Below are 21,454 nucleotides of genomic sequence, written 5' to 3'. Positions count from 1 at the left end.
GTTGTGTGTTGCTAACCGAATAAATCGAGATACATTTATTACAATGCCGCAAAACGTTTCAACATGTGGTAGAAAGAATTTACTTTTGATATTATAAAAGATCTTAATATTGAGATATTAAGCAAAACAAACTATTTTTTCAGACTGTGCGGTCGCTTTCAATTTTTAATCGATATACGAGTAGATACACCGATATTATAGATATATAATTACTAATTAGCCATGCCTTTGGTTTGATGGTTATGTAATACCTTGACCAGGATGTTGTTTACCTGTACACAACGCCATTCATCGAACTCACCTGTAATTACCTGGCCGCGGGCAATTTGCTATTCGGTGGACTATATCGGGTATTTGCTATTTTCTTACTGTCAATCAGGTTAGGACATCCGTTAATTGGATTGTGATTTGAATTATGGAACCCCCGTACATCTATGCTCTAGGTTTTTTATTGTCACCTCCATTTTTAAAATGAAGATGTAAAAGCAAATGGAAATAAAATATACCTGATCATACCTAGGAATATATATTACATACACACATATATATATATATATGTCGTACATAGGTAAAACAAAAAATGGAAGGTGACTTATTCAGAAACAAAAATGGTTCTAAAAACTATTTCAACTAAAGGTTTAACCTTAAAAATTATTCCAGTCTAGTACTGTAATTACAGAATCGTGGCATATAGCAATCTTCCGTAATTTCTAAGGTATTAGTAAAAATTCTAAGCATGTATTTTCACCGTTTCGAATCTAAATGTACATGTATAGTCATACAAGAAGGGTTACAACATTATCACACTAAATATACTTATTTAAATATCACTTAGTATATTTTTAAAAAGGTACAAGATATTATATCTATTTTTAATGCCTGTATACAAGTAATTTCAATTTTCATTTAAACACTTTATGTGGTTACTTTTTGGATTATACGATAAATGTTCATATATCATACTATTAAATCTCGGTATGATATGTAAAACGGTCGACAATGAATATACTATTTTAAGGATTTAGTATAATTTTTAACAAGGACGTATATGTATATATATCTCACTTATAAATCCTTGTTTTGAAATAATGAATTTAAATCTACACTTAAACTGTAATATAGTAACATATGTCAGAAATACCATTGATGTATTTCTGCTTTTTAGTAAACGTTATGGATAAAGTTTCAAAGGCAACAATATAGATATACATATTTTTTTCGGTATAAGTTCGGTACTGTAACTCCAATATCACATAACTGATAACCGTCCACATTTTATTTTTACTCAAAAACTGTGCCGTGTTTGCATCGTTATAGCAGAAGTTTGAATGAAATAAAAACACAGATTCTAGATATATTCATGCTAAATTTTGGGATTTTACTCGTAAAAAGATAGTGTTACATTATACTGTTTTTTTTATTACACTGAAATTTACATCATATGCTATCTAAATCTCAGTCCAGACTGATCCGAACATCATTTTGATATCGCTATCAAATTGGACTGATTATCTAATCTAAAGTTAGATATATGCTTGTTTGAATTTTTGAAGTGGTGTAAATGGAATGTTTTGAAACTGAAAATATCTACATCATAAAGCTAGAATAACCATTTACTCGAAAAACTCAAATTGCAGATCTAACGTATACGTATATATGCTCTATATATGTATAGTACTAGGCTTACCTTGTGTAGCCGCGGACTACTCTGACATCACAAGACCATGTGACCACCTAGCTCATTATCTCTGAACCGTAGTCGACACTACCCGTAAATCATGACCAAAACCAACCAATAGCGCTAAAAGCTAGGCGATTCGTTGGGTGGGACTTAATTTTTCATTCATCCAAAGCAATATCCTGACGTATTATCAAAAAAAAATTTTTGGCTGCACAAATCCTTTAATTGTGATGTTAATTACATTTCGTCCTATTAACTGTCAGAAAACATTGAGGTGTTGAAATATATTAAAATCTTATATATATGTGTCAAGTGAATGAAATCTCTCTCTATATGGTCCTGACCAAGTGTTGTTATTTTTTGGGTCAATCTGATATCTAAGATGGCCGCCACAGCCGCCATCTTGAAAACACATTTTAACTTCTTTTCAAATTCTGTCAGTGCGATTTAGCTGAAAATTGCATGTAATGGTCTTGACCAAGTGGTGTTATTTTTCGGGTTGATCCAAAATTCAAGATGGCTGCCACAGCCGCCATCATGAAAACACATTTTTAACTTCTTCTTCAGTTCTAACAGTGCGATTTAGCTGAAACTTGCATGTAATGATCCTGACATGGTTCTGACCAAGTGTTGTTTTTTTTCCGGGTCTATCTGAAATCCAAGATGGCCACCACAGCTAGATTTGAGAGAAAATTAAGACTTAGAGCACATATTATGTCAATACAAAAGTATATTCTTAGTATACATTGGCTTGAGATACCAAAAAGTTAAGGTATAATTTTCATGCAATTAGCTACAGTTGCACCTTTTGGTGCATGTGATGTCACAATTAATTTTTTTTTTTCAAAATTGCTTTTCATATGACTTTTCAACCATTGGAAAGTGGGATTAACGTCAGGTACCTAGCTCGTTTCTAAAAAAAATGGCATCATGTAATACATATGATATACCGTATTCGACCCAATAAGCGCCCATGTCCCTATAAGCACCCCTCCCCTTATTGAGGCCTCAATTTCAATTGCCCAGGAATCGAATAAATAAGGACCAAAATTACATAAAACGGTATAGATTTGCAATAATTTTGACTTATTAGCACCTTTTCATTTTTATAAATTTTTTAAGCGCCCTGGGCGCTTATTGGGTCGAATACGGTATGAGATATTGGTATTACAAAATGTCATTTTCTTTAAAACGATAGGTACCCATGGATTGATCAACGGTAAATGTTAACTTACCCACAACATTTTGCTATATCTCAAATTCACAATGAAATTAATTAGGTATTCAGCTTTTCACACTGTTTATTTGTAACATGATCTCAAACTTGATAATTAATTAACAAGAACCACAGTTTAATATGGCCTTAATGACACAATTTTCTGTTTCTGTGATCTAATAAGTGCCTGTATTTATAATGCTTATACACCACACAGGAAGGCTGCAATCTTAATATATATATACCAAGTGCTTATCTACAGGATATTATGGCTGAAGGGTTGGTGCAGTGTGATATCGAGAACCAGGGCACTAATTATACAAACATGGATAGAATCTTATATATATACAGAGAAAGTCATAGTATAGCCTAGAGGATATATATCTCAACTGAAGCGTAAGATTTTGGCTTGTTGTGATATAATGTCATGGCTTTCAGCATGAGCCTCGCTGAATGCTGGTCTGCCATGGTTACAGAGTATGTGTTCATGTCAAGTATAAGTATCTATATTATGTCATTACAGTCTGCATGTCAACTGTCTTTTCCATATATATACCCTGGTAAAATGTGTATAAATATCTTTTTCCTTGTAACAACAAAATAATGTTGTGAAGTACAGGAGAGAATGCAGTCGTTCATGAAAATGAAATGAAATTGCTACAGACTGTTAATGACCTAATATTTAATAGAATTCCTAGCTTGGTTACAATAGAATTTCCAAGGTTTTATAACAATTACTTGTACATCTGGTATCTTGATAAATTTAATTAATAGGACTGTAACAGGATGAGAGTAGTTAGTGCCACAAACTTGGCTCAAACAGCTGGTGACCACGGACTTACTAGTCCTCCACTCTACCAACTTAGCAAAGCTAGAAGGCATGACTGTATCACTATTTACAATTAAAACCTGTTACAGGACTCATAATGAGGAAAAACGGTATAAAGCTAGTATATTAATAATCCGAAATAAAAGGCCAAAATAAATAAATTCAAAGTAAAATCAAAATCATTTCTATGGAATATATATTCAGCCACTATAGGGCCTTTTTCAGTCCGAAATAACACTAACACAACGTGTTCGTCTACATGTTTGTTTACATCTATTGTGTGCAGGTACGAAATGTCTCGGCCCGTTTGATGTATACGGCGGGTTATTTCAACCCAACATGCTATGTGCACTAAATCAACCCCAGTGTTTGTGTGTGTTCCCAGTGTTTAAACAATGGTTATAACCACAAGTCCTGTTACAGGACAATATCGGGTTTTGATATTAAAGTTTATCTCATATAGGTTTTATTTATTAATATAGTCTCTGATAAGCCTGATTGGATTGAGGTGTTATCAGGTTTCAAAAAGATTAAGAGTAAAGTTTTTCATTATGAGTTTATGGAGTTTCACTATGACTCTTAGAGGTGATCAGGAGTTAGCGTAATACCAACTAATTTTTATTTGTAAAAAAAATTATTGTTGTTAAAAAGATTATAACTATACAAGTACAGTAGAGCATTTTACCTATAAATTGTAAAAACAAATTGCCCGCATGAAAGCGTAAAATTAATTTGATGCGAAAATAAGTTGATTTTCAGCTCTACAATAATAAATTAATATAATATTACAGGGCGGTATATGAGGGCGATGAATTGGAGAGATTTAAACAGAGGCTGGATGATAACATCAAATCACATGACAAGGAGATTGAGAGGATGTGTAACTATCATTACCAGGGGTTTATTGACTCAATACGAGAGCTTCTTAAAGTCAGCATGGATGCAGCACAGCTCAAGGTAAGTCAGCATGGACGCAGCACATGTACATAGCTCAAGGTAAGTTGGCATGGATCCTGCACAGGTCAAAGTAAGTCAACATGGATGCAGCACAGCTCAAGGTAAGTCAGCATGGATGCAGCACATAGCTCAAGGTAAGTTGGCATGGATCCTGCACAAGTCAAAGCAAGTCAACATGGATGCAACACAGCTCAAGGTAAGTCAGCATGGATGCAGCACATAGCTCAAGGTAAGTAGGCATGGATCCTGCACAAGTCAAAGCAAGTCAACATGGATGCAACACAGCTCAAGGTAAGTCAGCATGGATGCAGCACATAGCTCAAGGTAAGTAGGCATGGATCCTGCACAAGTCAAAGCAAGTCAACATGGATGCAACACAGCTCAACGTAAGGCAGCATGGAAACAGCACAGCTCAAGGTAAGTTGGCATGGATCCTGCACCTGTAGGTCAAAGTATGTCAGCATGGATGCAGCACAGTTCATGATCAATGTTAGTTAAGTTAGCATGCAGTATGGAGGCAGCACTGTTAATTAAGGTAAGTCAGCATGGATGCAGCACAACTCAAGGTATGTAAGCATAGCATGGATGCAGCATAGTTTGATGTAAGTTAGCATGAAACTTAGATGAAGATTATGAATTAATGTAGATTTAACTTCAAAACATCACCAAATCATACACATCCAACATCCAACTTTTTCACAGGCAAACAATTTGAGTCTTTGAAATCTTGTTATCTTAGAATTAAAGAACATGGAATTTACATAAGGTATATAAGCCTCAAACTGTCTAAAATGTTCAAATTCAGCTGTAATAAGTGTTATTGTTTCCTACTTTCACAGGGCTCGAATTTCAGGCTGTTTTACCTGCTTTTTGCAAGTAGACATACCAGAATAGCAAGTGAAAAAAATATGCACTTGCTTATTTTAGCAAGTGGTTTTTATCAGGGATAACTGTAAAAATGGCATAATGATTGTGAAAAATTGTTGTAATGGAAATATGGGGGCCCAGTTCTTACAGTATGTTATTGATGTTTATCATGTACTTATACACCTCACATCATCATGCAAAAATAAATGATTTTATATATAACAAAACTGTAATTTGAATACAGATATTAATTATAAGTAAAAAATATATTTTAGCAAGTAAAAATTTATGGCACTTACTATTTTTAGCAAGTGGCAACAAATTTAAAATTCGAGCCCAGTTTCATGCCTGGATTTGAAAAAGAATTAGGGGGATGATGTTACATTGTATTACAGGATGAGATTCAGGCTGATAACCAGTCTCTCCAGGAATCGTGTTCACCGCTGATGAGTAAAGGGGAACAACTCATCAAGTGTCGTCGTATTCAGCGTAACATAGCCTCTGCCGCAGAGAACCTTAATCTGTGTTTACCAGGTAAGTCTGTTACAATCTTAACACACAAAGTTATTAGCTCAGCAGAATTAGTGTAGAGTATTAAGAAAATTTCTGTAATAATTAATCTGTTAGAAGTCTTGTAATTAACTAATTGTCGGGCAATATATGTAGCTCTTTGATATCGTAGTATACCCAATACAAAATTCAAAGTCACATGTGGTACCTGGATGATTTGATTGACAGCTGGTGATCCATCAATTGTCCAAAGCTAGACTTCAGTGACAGATTGGGCTAGCGTTCACTTCTCTACTTTGTCTCGGGGTGTACAGCTGCAAGTTACTGGACATAATCATTTTCCAATGCTACCTGTTATCTCTTAAATGATATGAAATTTAAAAAAAAAACAACAACCTCTATTTGACCAAATAAATACCCAGGGCAGGAGACAACTCATTCACCCCTGAAACTTCATAATGGACTGGTCTAGTCTTTGATGTAGAAAAATCTAAATGTGTCTTGGGGTGAATGAGTAAATGAAATTTGTAGAATTATCTGAAAAATATTAGTTATAAAAATTTGCACATTAATAAAATCTTGTTTTCACTAAACACATTAATAAAATCTTGTTTTCATTTAGTGTTGGAGATGTACGGGAAACTTCAGGAACAGATGAGAAGCAAAAGGTTTGTATAGAATTAATGCTGCTCATAAACAGAAAAAAAAGTTATTCATCAATTATTCTTAAAGAAAACTTTGAAACCTACCCTATAATGTGCAAAAAATCTGGTGTTTTGGTATACCTCTAGTTTGTTCAAATAGGCAGATACATAAACAGCGTCTGATTATAATTCAAGTGTATTTTTGTGAGGGATAATAAAGACAAAAATGCTGATGAGCTTTTGGCTTATTTACACATTTTGTCCTTCTTTACCTGAGCCAATAAGTACAGCTTACCGTATTCAATAAGTGCCAAGGATGGTAAGAATAATGAAAAATGCAGGGATGCTCCATAGGATCAAATTTGGGCTAACATTTCACAAAATTTGTCATAAGTAAAATTAAATAGAAGGCGGAGGTTTCCAACGTCCTGTAAGTATTTCATAATGGTAAGATGTATTGGCAGAATTTTTTCATAGTTTCAGTTTGTATTTTACTCAATGAAAATGAAATTGAGGCCTCAAAATGGGGGAGGGCCACTTATAGGGACAGGGAGCGCTTATAGGGTCGAATATGGTAAATGATATTTGTTTGGTTGTACAGGTATTACCCTGCTCTAAAGACGCTGGAACAACTAGAACACACATACCTTCCCCGGGTCAATACACACTGGTTTTCTGAGACGATGAACGACGCTATTCCAAAGTTACGTGAACGGATCAAAGAAGCATCCATGTCGGATTTGAAAGACTTTCTGGAGAATATTCGGAAACATTCGGCTAAGATTGGGGAAGTTGCCATGAGACATGTAAGGATATTTTCAATTGCGATACTGATAAAACTTATTGCTTTGAATATAATTTTTCAAAATTCACATGCATGCCATAGGTCATTAATTTCTCATTGCTTTGTTTAGTTTTCATTCATTTTGAAAGGACTAATGGTTTTATTACTGATACCGAATTCGAATAGCCTGTTATTTTTACTGATAAAATTTTACTTAAAGATGCTTCACCGCTGACGAGTCGTAAATTTTCTCTATCAAAAATAAGAGCAGACGAATAAGAATTTTTCTTCAGTTGCAAAAGTAACTGACTTTACACAATTATAATCATTGAAAAGTTTGAGCTTCTTATTTTACTTTAATATGCCGGTGAATTTAAGAAATGTAATCCTTGCAAAAATTAATGACTAAGCAGCATGAAATTACATATTAATTGTAATAATGTTTTTGTCACTAACCCATATCATTTGAATTATTATATGATTTTTAAACCATTACCGTATGTTTCATACAAAATAAAATACAAAGTACTGTATTACAAAACATTATCCAGTCATCAAATTCAACTTGAATACATCACGTACTGTTTCATGCCTCTTGACCAAGGTACATGGACAAATTTGTCAAATTTACAGAAATTTCATAAAACGGTCTTGTCCTTTAAACCAATTAGTAAACACTTTATGGAAATAAAAGTTTGGAGGTGCTTTACTTTTGAATTTCACGACCCCAGGGTCATTTTATAGGATATATATATCAGCTTGATATGCAGCCATTTGTCCTTGCTGACATTTAGGGACTAGCCATAGTTGTATTCCGTCTTTGCATCTTACAGAGTTATTGCCGATTGGTATCCATTGTGATGTCATTATTTTGTAAGCGCAATTCATGTCGTTTTCTGTCAGATGTATGACGTTAGACTCACAAACACATTACTTCACAATCAATACCTACCCGCAAGGGCAGATTACTCTGTAACATGCAAATTAAATACTGAATAGGGTCAGAAAGTATCAATATATCATAACTCAGTTGATCATTCTTTATTTAACCAATCCTATTATCTGAATCTTATCAACTCTTATATATATTAAATATTTCCATGACAACAGGAAAAACTGAACTCCTATACAGGAATGGAGGATAAACCAATGTTGCGCAGAATCCAGGTCCTCTTTATGTTTATATCCCAGACAAGCTTCTCTCTACACTTGATTCCTTACCAATATGTGGTCCAACCTGTCCGTTCATCTAAAACTATGATTGTTTTGTTTCTGGTCCAGGATGGAACAGTTGTACCACATAATGACTCGCATCCCATCTCATCATCATTCTGCATAAAGGGCTGCTGCACATTGTATGCTGTTAATGTTTTGCAATGCACGACCTTCCTCAGAATGCATCCTTCATTTTTTTGTGTCCTTAATGTAACCATTTCCTGAGACATTTGTCTTAAGTCATATCTTACATTGCAGTATCACATTTAATTTTGTTTGCAGACTATTTGTCATGATTATCTTTTGCAGAATTCATAAAGTTTTATTTCAGAAAATGAATAAGCATGTTTTGATAAATCTACTTCTCAACTGTTTAAAATATTTTATTTTCATGCTTGCTTGATTCTAAATATATTGAATTATGTACATGTCATGCTACTAAGATGTTGAGGTATACAAATTCATTACTGAGATAAAGAACTTTTTCCTTCTCCTTTATTTCTTTACTCTCGAGGTCGTTGGCCACACAATACACTTCTAACCTCTATGGACCTTCACTCGACCCTCCTCTTCTTGCCTCACCTTCAAGGCCCTTTATTGCAACTTATCTCCCCTTTACTGTCCTATTATGCCCCTTGGCAATCCTCTTAGCTCCAAATGACCATCCCATTGTCTCCCCTTTACTGATGTCCACTTATAATTATTTCCATTTGACTGTCATATTATCTCCCTTTGACCATCCTATTATCTCCCCTTGACCATCCTATTATCTCCCCTTGACCATACTATTATCTCCCTTTGACCATCCTATTATCTCCCCTTGACCATCCTATTATCTCCCCTTGACCATCCTATTATCTCCCTTTGAACATCCTATTATCTCCTCTTGACCACCCTATTATTTCCCCTTAACTGCTATTTATTATATCCCCTTGATCACCCTCTTATCTCCTTTTGATCATCCTCTTTTCTCCCATACTTCACAGGGATATCCTGTGGTTGCTAGGGAAAAGAAGGAATTTCATCATTTTTCTGCTATGTATGGGAGAAAAAGAATCAAACATGGGTCTGTGAAGTGGACAGGGATATCTCAACCCTCGTGAAAGATTTTGTCCCTCAACACTCGGCAAGCCTCGGTTTGACCGGCAAAAATCTTTCACTCGGGTTGAGATATCCCTGTCCACTTCACAGACCCATGTAAGACTCTATTAATCTCCCCTTGACCAATCTATTATCTCATCTTGACCATCTTATTATACCCCCTTGACCATCCTATTATCTCCCCATGATCATCCTCTTATCTCTCCTTGACCAATCTATTATCTCTTCTTGACCATCCTATTATCCCCCCTTGACCATCCTATTATCTCCTCTTGATCATCCTCTTATCTCCCCTTGGCCAATCTATTATCTCCTCTTGACTATCATATTATCTCCCCTTGATCATCTCTTATCTCCCCTTGACTGCTATTGATTATCTTATCCTTATCTTGATTATCTTATCCTTATCTCCCCATGACCATCCTATTATTTCCCCTTGACCATCCTATTATCTCCCCTTGACTGCTATTGATTATCTCCCCTTGTCTGTCTTATTATCTCTCCTTGACTGCTATCTATTATCGTCCCATGAATGGCTTATTATCTCCCAATGACCATCCTCTTATCTCCCCTTGACCAACCTTTTATCTCCTCTTGACCATCGTCTTATCTATATACCTCCCCTTTGAGAGCTACAATGCAGTACACAGAAATGTGTTTATCTATAGTTTGTATTATTTCTGCATTCCTTAGCCTTGGCAAGGATGTGTTCACAAAATCAAAATTCCATTCTGAGTTGAAGTCTCGGTTTACAGCATATTAAGCATGACAAATGCATGACCAATAGTTGCATTTGTGAATCTTCATTTTGATATATAATCAGTTATGACAGTTACTTTGAATAGCATTTTGAATGTTTATTGAACCATTCTCACTAATACACACATATATACATGCATATATGTTATACAAAATGATTTTATTAAAATATCATATTGATCAGGTGTGTTTTTATCATTTGTGTTAATTTTAACCAATTTATAATCACAATTACATTTATCTGTAAAACTTTAGTACTTAAATTTTATTAATATTAATATCATTATTTATTAATATTTAACATATACATTATGTATTTTATCTTTCACATAGCATTTTAAAATCACTATATATATTAAACAATAATCTATTTTGTCATGTAATAGTGTGTAGTACATCTTCTTTTTCAGCCTCATAAAATGAAATGTAAATTCATGTATAGAGAATACAATTCAAAATGATGTTTATAATGTAACTATGTCCTTGTACATTTGTATATGTTGTGTTATGTTTATGTCTGCCCAGAAGGTAGGGCATTGTACTTAAGACATCTGTTTGTCTGAAGATGACTTACTGTTGAGGTCCTCATTTAGTAAAAATTTTCACCTCCAGATGACCGCCTGCAGTATCTTGTTTCAATAAAAAATGATGTTAAGTTTTCTGGATGGGAGCTGGCCCCAATTTCTTTAATCAAAAGTGCGGAGAAAAGAATTGACTAAAGTCTGTAGTTAACTTCAGTTTGTTTCAAGGAATTGGGGCCAGATGTAATATGAACCAGATGTAATATGAACCAGATGTCATATGAACCTGATGTCAAATGAACCTGATGTCATATTAACCAGATGTCATATGAACCAGATGTCTGCAGAAACTGTACATTTCTTGTGTTATTCATTAATGTAGGCAGCTGAGCAGAACAACATGGACCCATCTATTGTCACCGTGAGTAGAAAGAAGGAGAGAAAACGAGCACCACCCCCTCCAAACCCCTTCACTGGCGAAATAGATCATGAGCCAAAACCTGCCGCTGATGACACGCCCGAACTCAACGAAGAGGAAATGGGGGTACGTTGTCTTAGAAATGTATTGTACATGTTAAATACGGGGGTTTTGAGTTCCTAAAACGGCATGGGAGAAGTACTATTTACTGTTGAATGTCATATTTTGAATTGATTTGGTGGGACTAAACGACAGTAAATTGTACATTAGTAAGGCTGTTTTGGGATCTCAAAATAACCTTATTGTAATTAATATATAATATGACATGTCATAAAGAGGTTGATACTATATAATATTTAATATTATTTTAACAAAGCTTTCATAATGAATATGATTTTCTAAAAGGTTCATACTGCAAATGTGAGGTTTCTTGGACATGGATCATTTGAAAAAAAACTGTTATGCAAAATTTCACCAATAGAAATAATTTTAAGTATATTCTGGCCAGTTCATTTTACTGATAGAAATAATTTTAAGTATATTCTGCCTAGAAAAGTATCTTTTCGAAACCTACCACTGGTAAATTAAATGAATCCATCATTATGGAATGGTAATATTGTAGATAGTGCAATTTGTTGACTTTGATAACATCAAATAAATAATAATTTATGTCATACCTGCATGTTCATGTATTGTATAGTGTTTAAAGAATAAAGTATGTTAATCTCAATATTATTAACTCATATAATTACTCTGCATTAATATTTATTAATATTACTTTTCTGACAGGAATTGAGTGCTCAAGATCTGATTGACTTTTCTCCAGTCTATAGATGTCTCCATATTTATACTGTTTTGGTAAGTTGTCTCCCCTGTATACTGATAATCTCCCCTGAATACAAATGTCTTGCCATATATACTGTATTGGTAAGTTATCTCCCCTGCATACTTATAATCTCCCCTGTATACAGATGTCTTGCTATAGATACAGTATTAGTAAGTTATCTCCCCTGTAAACTGATAATTTCCCCTTACTTAATGGTACAGTGACAATTTACTGTAGACCAACTATTTTTCACCGTGACTTATAGTTCACATTTTCATGCCAACAACTTTTTCATGGAGATATAATTTCGCGATTTAGATTCCTATTGGTCTACTGAACATGATTCTTTATATATTTCCATAGCTATTAATTTACTCACTGCCCAAAAATTTTATATACAAATTTTTCATCACTTGTCATCACAAAATAGTAACCTTTAATCTAGTTGTGGTTTTGTATTGTATTCAACATTTTTTTTTACAAATCCAAACTTTCATGGTGCATAATATTATTGCAGTATGTTAAAATCTTTTTATATTCAGTTTCAATTTTCATAAAGTTGATTTATATTAGTTGATTTTAATATGTTTTTAAGGGAGACAGAGAGAAATTTGAGACCTATTACAGAAAACAGCGTCGGAAACAAGCAAGACTGTCCCTGCAAGCTTCCTCTAATATGGTATCTATAACACTAATATCAAATGTTAAAAAAATTTACATTAATTTTTAGCCCACAATCATCAGTAAAGTCTGCTTAAACACAGAGGTGCCATATTGAAACTTTGAGAAATATAAAGTGTTTGAGCTTTTAAAAAAATGTTCAGGACTGATCATTGTAATCATTTGCACCATATTCGACCTAATAAGTGTCCAAAGTGCTTAAGTGCTCAGAACTGAGGACGGCTCCCTTCGAGACGAAACATGTCTACAACTCTCTGATTTTAAAAATCAGGTTATTAGAAGGTACTACCGTGTTGGACTCACTCTTTTACGTATATAGTTTTCAAAAGGAAACAAAACAGGCCAACAATTAGGATATTTGAAATACTGGGGCGGTAGCAGAGAAGCTCATTTACAAGTTTTTATTGTAATTTTTTGTTTTTTTCTTTGTCTTCTGAATTCTGAAATATTTTCTCTTGCAGCACGAAGCTATAGATAACTATAAGAGATACTTCCATGATATAGTGGGGTAAGTTTGTACTAAATTTAAATAAAAGCTACCTTTGTATCAACAAATAATTGAATCCTTCATTCATGCATATGATGCTATTTACAGTTACTTGACCTCTGCATAAAGGACACCTGTCTATAAAAGGAAAATATTGCTATGTGCCTTTGGTGTTATTTTTAGATTGATTTGCATAGTTGTTCCATCTCCTTCACAAGTCAAGGGATACACCTTGTGTACAATTATAATACTTACCTCAAAGACAAACCATATGAGATATGCACTTTTTTCTGACCTTTCCTTGCCAGGTTTTTCGTCGTAGAAGATCACATTTTAAGTACAACACAAGGCCTAGTGAACCGAGCGTACATGGACGAGCTTTGGGAGATGGCAGTATCTAAACTGGCTGCTTCCTTACGGACAAGCTCGGTAAGTGGTTCCAACTCACGATACCTAAAATATTCTGTGCTGCAAAACTGGTGTGAGATGTAACTTTTAACTGGTGGTCAAATAACATAAGTTACACACTATTTCCATATTTTGGAAGATTCTCTTTTGTACATATCGTAAAATCATATAAGTATAAAAAGATCTTCTCTGATCCGCATGAGTATGGCTGATATGATGGGTGAGAAGGATTCTCTGTATTGAAGCCCAAAGGCCAAAGAAAATACAAAGAAAATGCTTGTAAATTATCTTTGTAAACAATCTTTCTGTACTTAATAAAAAAAATCTAAAAAAAAATTAACATTTTGTTTTTCAGGCCTTCTGTAAGGACGCTAGTATGATGTTGGATATTAAAAAGCTGATTATGTTGTTCTGTCATACACTTAGGGTATGTATTCAGGTACATTGTTGTGTTACAAGAAGAAGCAAGGAGCTTTATTTAACTCATTCACCCCTGAAGACACATTTAGACTGTTCTAAATAAAAGACTAGACCAGTCCATTATGACATTTCAGGGATGAATGAGTTAACGTCACATATAACAAACAATTAACATTAGCGCAATTTCCGTGACAAAACTTGATGAAAATCAACATTAAAACATTAAACAAATAGAGGAAATAATTTATAAGTTGTACAATATGTTCCATCAGATAAATGATTTTTTTGTAACATTAATTGACCCTGTATCTCACCATCTATGGATTTAGTAATCATTAATTTTAAAGTGTTTTAAGTGTATGATTTATATATTTTACAGGGGTATGGCTTCAGTGTTGGTCACCTGCTTGAGCTTCTCTTAGAGTTGAGGTATGTATGAATTCAATATTATATTTAGAAGTGCAGTGATTTTTCAGGGTATTTTTGTAAAAAATATTTTTGTTACAAATTGGGAATTTTCAATCGCAAAAAGAGCAGTTTTGGGAAAAAGTTATTCATCAATGTACATGGTATTATATGTGATTTGATATTGTAAAACAGTAAACTGTGTCAATTTATCAAAAGGTTATGATCATCACAACAGTTTCACAGCAGTTTCTTTTTAGACTAAACAAGGAGAGGAAATATTTCCAGGTTTTATTTGGTTTTTAGCAATTTGGGGGAAAAAATAGGGGGTTTGGCATTGGGAATGGGGTCGTTTACCAACCCCAGTTATATAAGGAGAAAAATCACTGAAGTGATTATAATTTTTATTGATTCAAAATTTTAGCTTGATTCCTGATAAGCATTTATAGAATTAAGTGAATTATGGAATGATTAATTTTGTCAATGTCTGTCCGGTAAATTAATTCAAATAATTATAATGTTTTCAAATGGTAGATATTGATACATTTACCCCTGAAATTTCATAATGGACTGCTCTAGACATTGATTAAGAGAGTCTAACTGTAGTTTTAGGGATGAACAAGTTAACCTATGAAAATTAGGCCTGTTTTACAATATTAGTTATGTTTGAAGACATTTTTATCTACATTTTCCCCAGGGACCAGTATAGCGATATTCTGACTCGCCAGTGGGTAGAGGTATTTAACGAGATATTCGACGACGATAACTACACACCTATATATGTAGAGAATGAAGAGGAGTACCTCAGCGTCGTTACGCAGTTCCCATTCCAGGACGATGAACTTCAAAGGGTAAATCATGAATTTTGTTGTATTCAGACGGAAAGTTTGGGGTGAATTTAGTGAGCTATACTGTACTGTCATACTGGCAAACATTCAAAAACATTCTTGTGTGAGAAAAAGGTTGCAAATAACATTTTACTTCCACCTCATAGATGGAAGAGCGTCCAGAAGCAGGAGTGCTACAAATTGAAAGATCAGAAGTTTATATTGTAGAAGACGAAGGCAATTAAGTTAGGCTTAAGCAGCATGATCAATAAGGGGGAGATAATTTTATAATTTGTAATTTTATCCCCCTCCCCCCTAAAAAAAATAATAATTGTATTGTTCTTATCAATATTCCATGAGATGTTTTTAATTTATTGAAGAAAATTGATGTTTGATATGATAATATAATTTTGTTGACAGAGTGTGTTTCCCAAGCGATTCCCATTTTCTGAGTTTGTGCCAAATATCTATAACCAAGTAAAAGCCTATATCAATGCCTGTTTGAAATTCTCTGCTGATCTTCATCTCAGGTAATTTTCATTTCCTTATCTCAATCTACTTTGAATTCCCACAAATCAATCTCATATTTTCATTCCTCAGATCCATTTCTGAAACCCTTCGTTCTTATCCATGCCCCAAATCTATCAAACAGATTCATCACATAATGTTCATATATCGATACTGTAAAATCCATTTCTGGAATTTGTCCTTCAAATTTATCCTTCACCATTGACAGATCCATCTTAGAAATCTAACTGGCAAACTCATACCAACAATCCAATCTGAATCAACCCCACAATTCCATTTCCCAATTCACATTACAAATCCATTCCTCAAAGCTATCTAACAAATCCATTTCTGAACGCCACCCGAGAAATCCATTTCTCAAATCAATCCCTTAAAAAAACGTCTCAAATTCATTTAGCACCCATTCAATATACATCTCTGGAATCCATTCCTCAACATAATCTCCTTAAAGTCATTGACTTCACATCCGTCTCTCATTCATCTGGAAACCTTTAATACAAATTGTTAAATAATAACCTCAAATTTTATGTTAGTTCTGGTATTACAAAGTCACGAGAAACGGCGAAAATTTATCTTGTCACTGTTAGTGGGTCAGATGTAATAGATATGATCTGAACTTGTCAATAGAGTTTCATTTATGTGATGAAATGGTAAACCTTTAATTACTTATTTTAGAGGTAATTTTATTTTAGGGCTTTTTGCACTGTCTTTAAATGGCTAAATTTTGCAGAAGGATAATTCTGGTATTGACCATCGGAAAAATACTAATTTTTGTCCGCGCTAACAATTTATAGTTTGCAGTATTAGCATATTTGCGCTAAAACTATGTTTACAGTATCTTAAAACAAGCAGAACCATAATTGAAATGATAAAATTGGTTTTGGTTGGTACTTGAAAATTTCAGAGAAATCTTTTAAAGCACATGTACATCAATATTACAGTGTAACTTCCCAAAACCGAACCTTCTCAAAACCGATCACCTCTAGAAACCGAACATGGATGTCATGTACGGAATGAATTCCTCTTTATTGATAGTAAATAAAACTTTCCCAAACTGATTCCTCCCAATTTCCAAATACCGGACCGATTTTGAGATCGAAATATTCAAATGTAACTAAAACACACTTCTGAAAACCGGCCTTACTTGAGCGACACTTCCGATCAATTAAATCCGAATCGTAATGATCGATATTCGGTTCACTTCTCCAAACCGAACCCTCTCTTAAACGGCCGATATTCTATGCACCGACCATGATCAGTTTAGGGAAATTCCACTGTAATTTTCTGCCTTTGTATAACTGAAGTAAATTCTGTTTACAGCCATACAGAGATAGATGATATGATAAGGAAATCAACTAATCTACTGCTGACAAGAACGCTGGGGAGTTGTTTGTCTTCACTCATCAAACGGCCGCGACTTTCTCTCCTACAGGTATTTGTATATACTCATTTTATTTCATAGAGGATCTGACGACATATCAATAGGGGTCAAGTTCAGTTGACCTTTTGGATTGTCTAATTTGGGATTTCAAGATCATAAAAATGTTGTGGGTAAAGTACAATTTACCATCAAATAATACCACCTTATGGTAATTGTGACATCACTAAAATCATGCAAAAATACTACGTTATTATGATATCACTGCATGGTGGGACTAATTGAAACTACATATCATTATTATCTACATCGTTTTTGGATCGCGAAACCCCCCTGTCAAATTATTGTAATTTGTCTAAAATGGATGTCAAATATTTGTCCGGTAAAGCCAGGTTTCTGGATTATACAGGTTTTGATTATATAATAATTAAAAAAGGAAAATGTCATACAATTATGCCAAAAGACACACTGGATTACACAAGAGTCGGTTTTAAAAAGTATCACATTGTTAATGTCAATTGGGGTGGTCGTGTGGTGTAGTGATTAAGCTGCTCACCTTTCACCTACCTAGCTGGCCGGGGTTCGATCCCCGGCACGGATGTGAAAAGGTGATGGGTCACCTACCCGATCACGTGGGTTTTCTCCGGGCACTCCGGTTTCCTCCCACACCTCGCGCGCTTACATCCGGGCCATCGAGAGTGATTTACATATGTTGTATAACTTGTTTCTCAATCGATGTAAAATAAATAAAGTTTATATCTATATTTAATGTCAATTGACCTGTTGTTTCTTGTTTCAGTTAATTCAGATTGCCATCAATATGAACTACCTGGAAAAGTCCTGTGGATACCTAGAGGAGTATATATCTAGTATAACAGGGTATGTATACCTTCTGATGGATTTGTAGGCCAGCTTACAGAGACTCAAGTGGTCGATTATCGCTGTTGTCTGTTGTGCATCTGTAAACAAGTTACTTTAATAGTAGACTTTTCTTCAAAACTGGACAATTATCATCCAAAATTGTGAAAATTACGTAGTTCCCACTCCTCAGGGGCTAGGAATGGGAACACAAAACGATAAATTGACTACAAAATTTTCTCAACTCCCGTGTAAGGTTAGGAGTAAGTACTTTTCTGATTAGATAGTTGGATGTTTAAGTCCATTACAGTACGGTCATTTTAAATGTTGTGACCTTTCGGTTTTTAGCTCGCCTATTTGAAGAATAGGGGGAGCTAATGTTGTCACCCCGGCGTCGGTTGTCCCATTTCACGTTAAAGTTTTTGAGCAAGTTTCTGTTTCGTCAATTGTTTAAGCTTAAGTCATCATAAATGTTTATGATTTTATTTTCCTAATGTGTATGGATGCTGAACGTGATAATACAACCAATTTGGGGCCCTTTAGGGGGTTTTTGAGTCTGTTAATTTGTCATATTTCCATGTTAAGGGTGTACACCTCTGAGAAGTCAAAATTTTCTTGTATTAAACTTTTTTTCTCATATAGATTTTTAGGTCATCTGACCCGAAGGGTCAGGATGACCTATAGTCATCATGTTTCGTCCGTCGTCGTCCGCCGTCCGCCGTCCGCCGTGCCGCCGTGCGCCGTGCGCCGTCCGCCGTCCGCCGTGCGTTAACTTTTCACATTTTGAGCTTCTTCTCAAGTTCTACCAGTGCCATTTAGCTGAAACTTACATGAAATGATCCTGACATGGTCCCGACAAAGTGTTGTTATTTTTTTGGGTCGATCCGAAATCCAAGATGGCCGCCACAGCCGCCATCTTGAAAACACATTTTGAACTTCTTCTCAAGTTCTACCGGTGCGATTTGGCTGAAACTTGCATGAAATGATCCTGACATGGTCCCGACAAAGTGTTGTTATTTTTCGGGTCGATCCGAAATCCAAGATGGCCGCCACAGCCGCCATCTTGAAAACACATTTTGAACTTCTTCTCAAGTTCTACCAATGCGATTTGGCTGAAACTTGCATGAAATGATCCTGACATGGTCCCGACAAAGTGTTGTTATTTTTCGGGTCGATCCGAAATCCAAGATGGCCGCCACAGCCGCCATCTTGAAAACACATTTTGAACTTCTTCTCAAGTTCTACCGGTGCGATTTGGCTGAAACTTGCATGAAATGATCCTGACATGGTCCCGACAAAGTGTTGTTATTTTTCGGGTCGATCCGAAATCCAAGATGGCCGCCACAGCCGCCATCTTGAAAACACATTTTGAACTTCTTCTCAAGTTCTACCAGTGCGATTTGGCTGAAACTTGCATGAAATGATCCTGACATGGTCCCGACAAAGTGTTGTTATTTTTCAGGTCGATTCGAAATCCAAGATGGCCGCCACAGCCGCCATCTTGAAAACACATTTTGAACTTCTTCTCAAGTTCTACCAGTGCGATTTGGCTGAAACTTGCATGAAATCATCCTGACATGGTCCCGTCAAAGTGTTGTTATTTTTCGGGTCGATTCGAAATCCAAGATGGCCGCCACAGCCGCCATCTTGAAAACACATTTTGAACTTCTTCTCAAGTTCTACCAGTGCGATTTGGCTGAAACTTGCATGAAATGATCCTGACATGGTCCCGACAAAGTGTTGTTATTTTTCGGGTCGATCCGAAATCCAAGATGGCCGCCACAGCCGCCATCTTGAAAACACATTTTGAACTTCTTCTCAAGTTCTACCAGTGCGATTTGGCTGAAACTTGCATGAAATGATCCTGACATGGTCCCGACAAAGTGTTGTTATTTTTTGGGTCGATCCGAAATCCAAGATGGCCGCCACAGCCGCCATCTTGAAAACACATTTTGAACTTCTTCTCAAGTTCTACCGGTGCGATTTGGCTGAAACTTGCATGAAATGATCCTGACATGGTCCCGACAAAGTGTTGTTATTTTTCGGGTCAATCCGAAATCCAAGATGGCCGCCATCTTGAAAACACATTTTGAACTTCTTCTCAAGTTCTACCTGTGCGATTTGGCTGAAACTTGCATGAAATGATCCTGACATGGTCCCGACAAAGTGTTGTTATTTTTCAGGTCGATCCGAAATCCAAGATGGCCGCCACAGCCGCCATCTTGAAAACACATTTTGAACTTCTTCTCAAGTTCTACGGGTGCGATTTGGCTGAAACTTGCATGAAATGATCCTGACATGGTCCCGACAAAGTTTTGTTATTTTTCGGGTTGATCCGAAATCCAAGATGGCCACCACAGCCGCCATCTTGAAAACACATTTTGAACTTCTTCTCAAGTTCTACCAGTGCAATTTGGCTGAAACTTGCATGAAATGATCCTGACATGGTCCCGACAAAGTGTTGTTATTTTTTGGGTCGATCCGAAATCCAAGATGGCTGCCACAGCCGCCATCTTGAAAACACATTTTGAACTTCTTCTCAAGTTCTACCGGTGCGATTTGGCTGAAACTTGCATGAAATGATCCTGACATGGTCCCGACAAAGTGTTGTTATTTTTCGGGTCGATCCGAAATCCAAGATGGCCGCAACAGCCGCCATCTTGAAAACACATTTTGAACTTCTTCTCAAGTTTTACCAGTGCGATTTGGCTGAAACTTGCATGAAATGATTCTGACATGGTCCCGACAAAGTGTTGTTATTTTTCAGGTCGATCTGAAATCCAAGATGGCCGCCACAGCCGCCATCTTGAAAACACATTTTGAACTTCTTCTCAAGTTCTACCAGTGCGATTTGGCTGAAACTTGCATGAAATGATCCTGACATGGTCCCGACAAAGTGTTATTTTTTAGGTCGATCCGAAATCCAAGATGGCCGCTGCAGCCGCCATCTTGAAAACACATTTTGAACTTCTCAAGTTCTACTGATGCGATTTGGCTGAAACTTGCATGAAATGATCCCGACATGTCCGTGACAAAGTCTTGTTATTTTTTGGGTCGATCCAAAATCGAAGATGGCTACAATGACACTATATCTAATTAATTTCCTATATGTTAAGGCCCTTGGGCCTCTTGTT

At 35.5% G+C, this 21,454-nt stretch overlaps 1 protein-coding gene across 4 annotated transcripts in view; it reads left to right on the top strand.

Moving 5' to 3' along the window:
* Positions 1-21,454, top strand: part of LOC138335530 (exocyst complex component 6B-like) — a 30,092-nt gene that overhangs the window by 1,776 nt on the left and 6,862 nt on the right. Inside the window, exons 2-17 of one of the 4 annotated variants that reach the window (XM_069284662.1) lie at positions 4,518-4,683; positions 5,946-6,084; positions 6,683-6,728; positions 7,306-7,510; positions 8,599-8,655; positions 11,467-11,628; positions 12,292-12,360; positions 12,924-13,007; positions 13,471-13,517; positions 13,805-13,925; positions 14,260-14,331; positions 14,704-14,753; positions 15,427-15,580; positions 15,977-16,086; positions 17,405-17,516; positions 18,262-18,341. In XM_069284662.1, the coding sequence (XP_069140763.1) occupies positions 4,518-4,683; positions 5,946-6,084; positions 6,683-6,728; positions 7,306-7,510; positions 8,599-8,655; positions 11,467-11,628; positions 12,292-12,360; positions 12,924-13,007; positions 13,471-13,517; positions 13,805-13,925; positions 14,260-14,331; positions 14,704-14,753; positions 15,427-15,580; positions 15,977-16,086; positions 17,405-17,516; positions 18,262-18,341 (1,674 nt within the window). Of the gene's footprint in view, positions 1-4,517; positions 4,684-4,761; positions 4,785-5,092; positions 5,101-5,945; positions 6,085-6,682; positions 6,729-7,305; positions 7,511-8,598; positions 8,656-11,466; positions 11,629-12,291; positions 12,361-12,923; positions 13,008-13,470; positions 13,518-13,804; positions 13,926-14,259; positions 14,332-14,703; positions 14,754-15,426; positions 15,581-15,976; positions 16,087-17,404; positions 17,517-18,261; positions 18,342-21,454 lie in introns of those variants that run through there. The other 3 variants (XM_069284664.1, XM_069284665.1, XM_069284663.1) reach the window with 3 other exon arrangements.

This window comes from Argopecten irradians, chromosome 11, assembly GCF_041381155.1.
Source record: "Argopecten irradians isolate NY chromosome 11, Ai_NY, whole genome shotgun sequence".
NCBI classification, from domain to species: Eukaryota; Metazoa; Mollusca; class Bivalvia; order Pectinida; family Pectinidae; genus Argopecten; species Argopecten irradians.
Note: the sequence above shows the minus strand (reverse complement) of the source record. Positions and strands in the feature narration are given on the sequence as shown.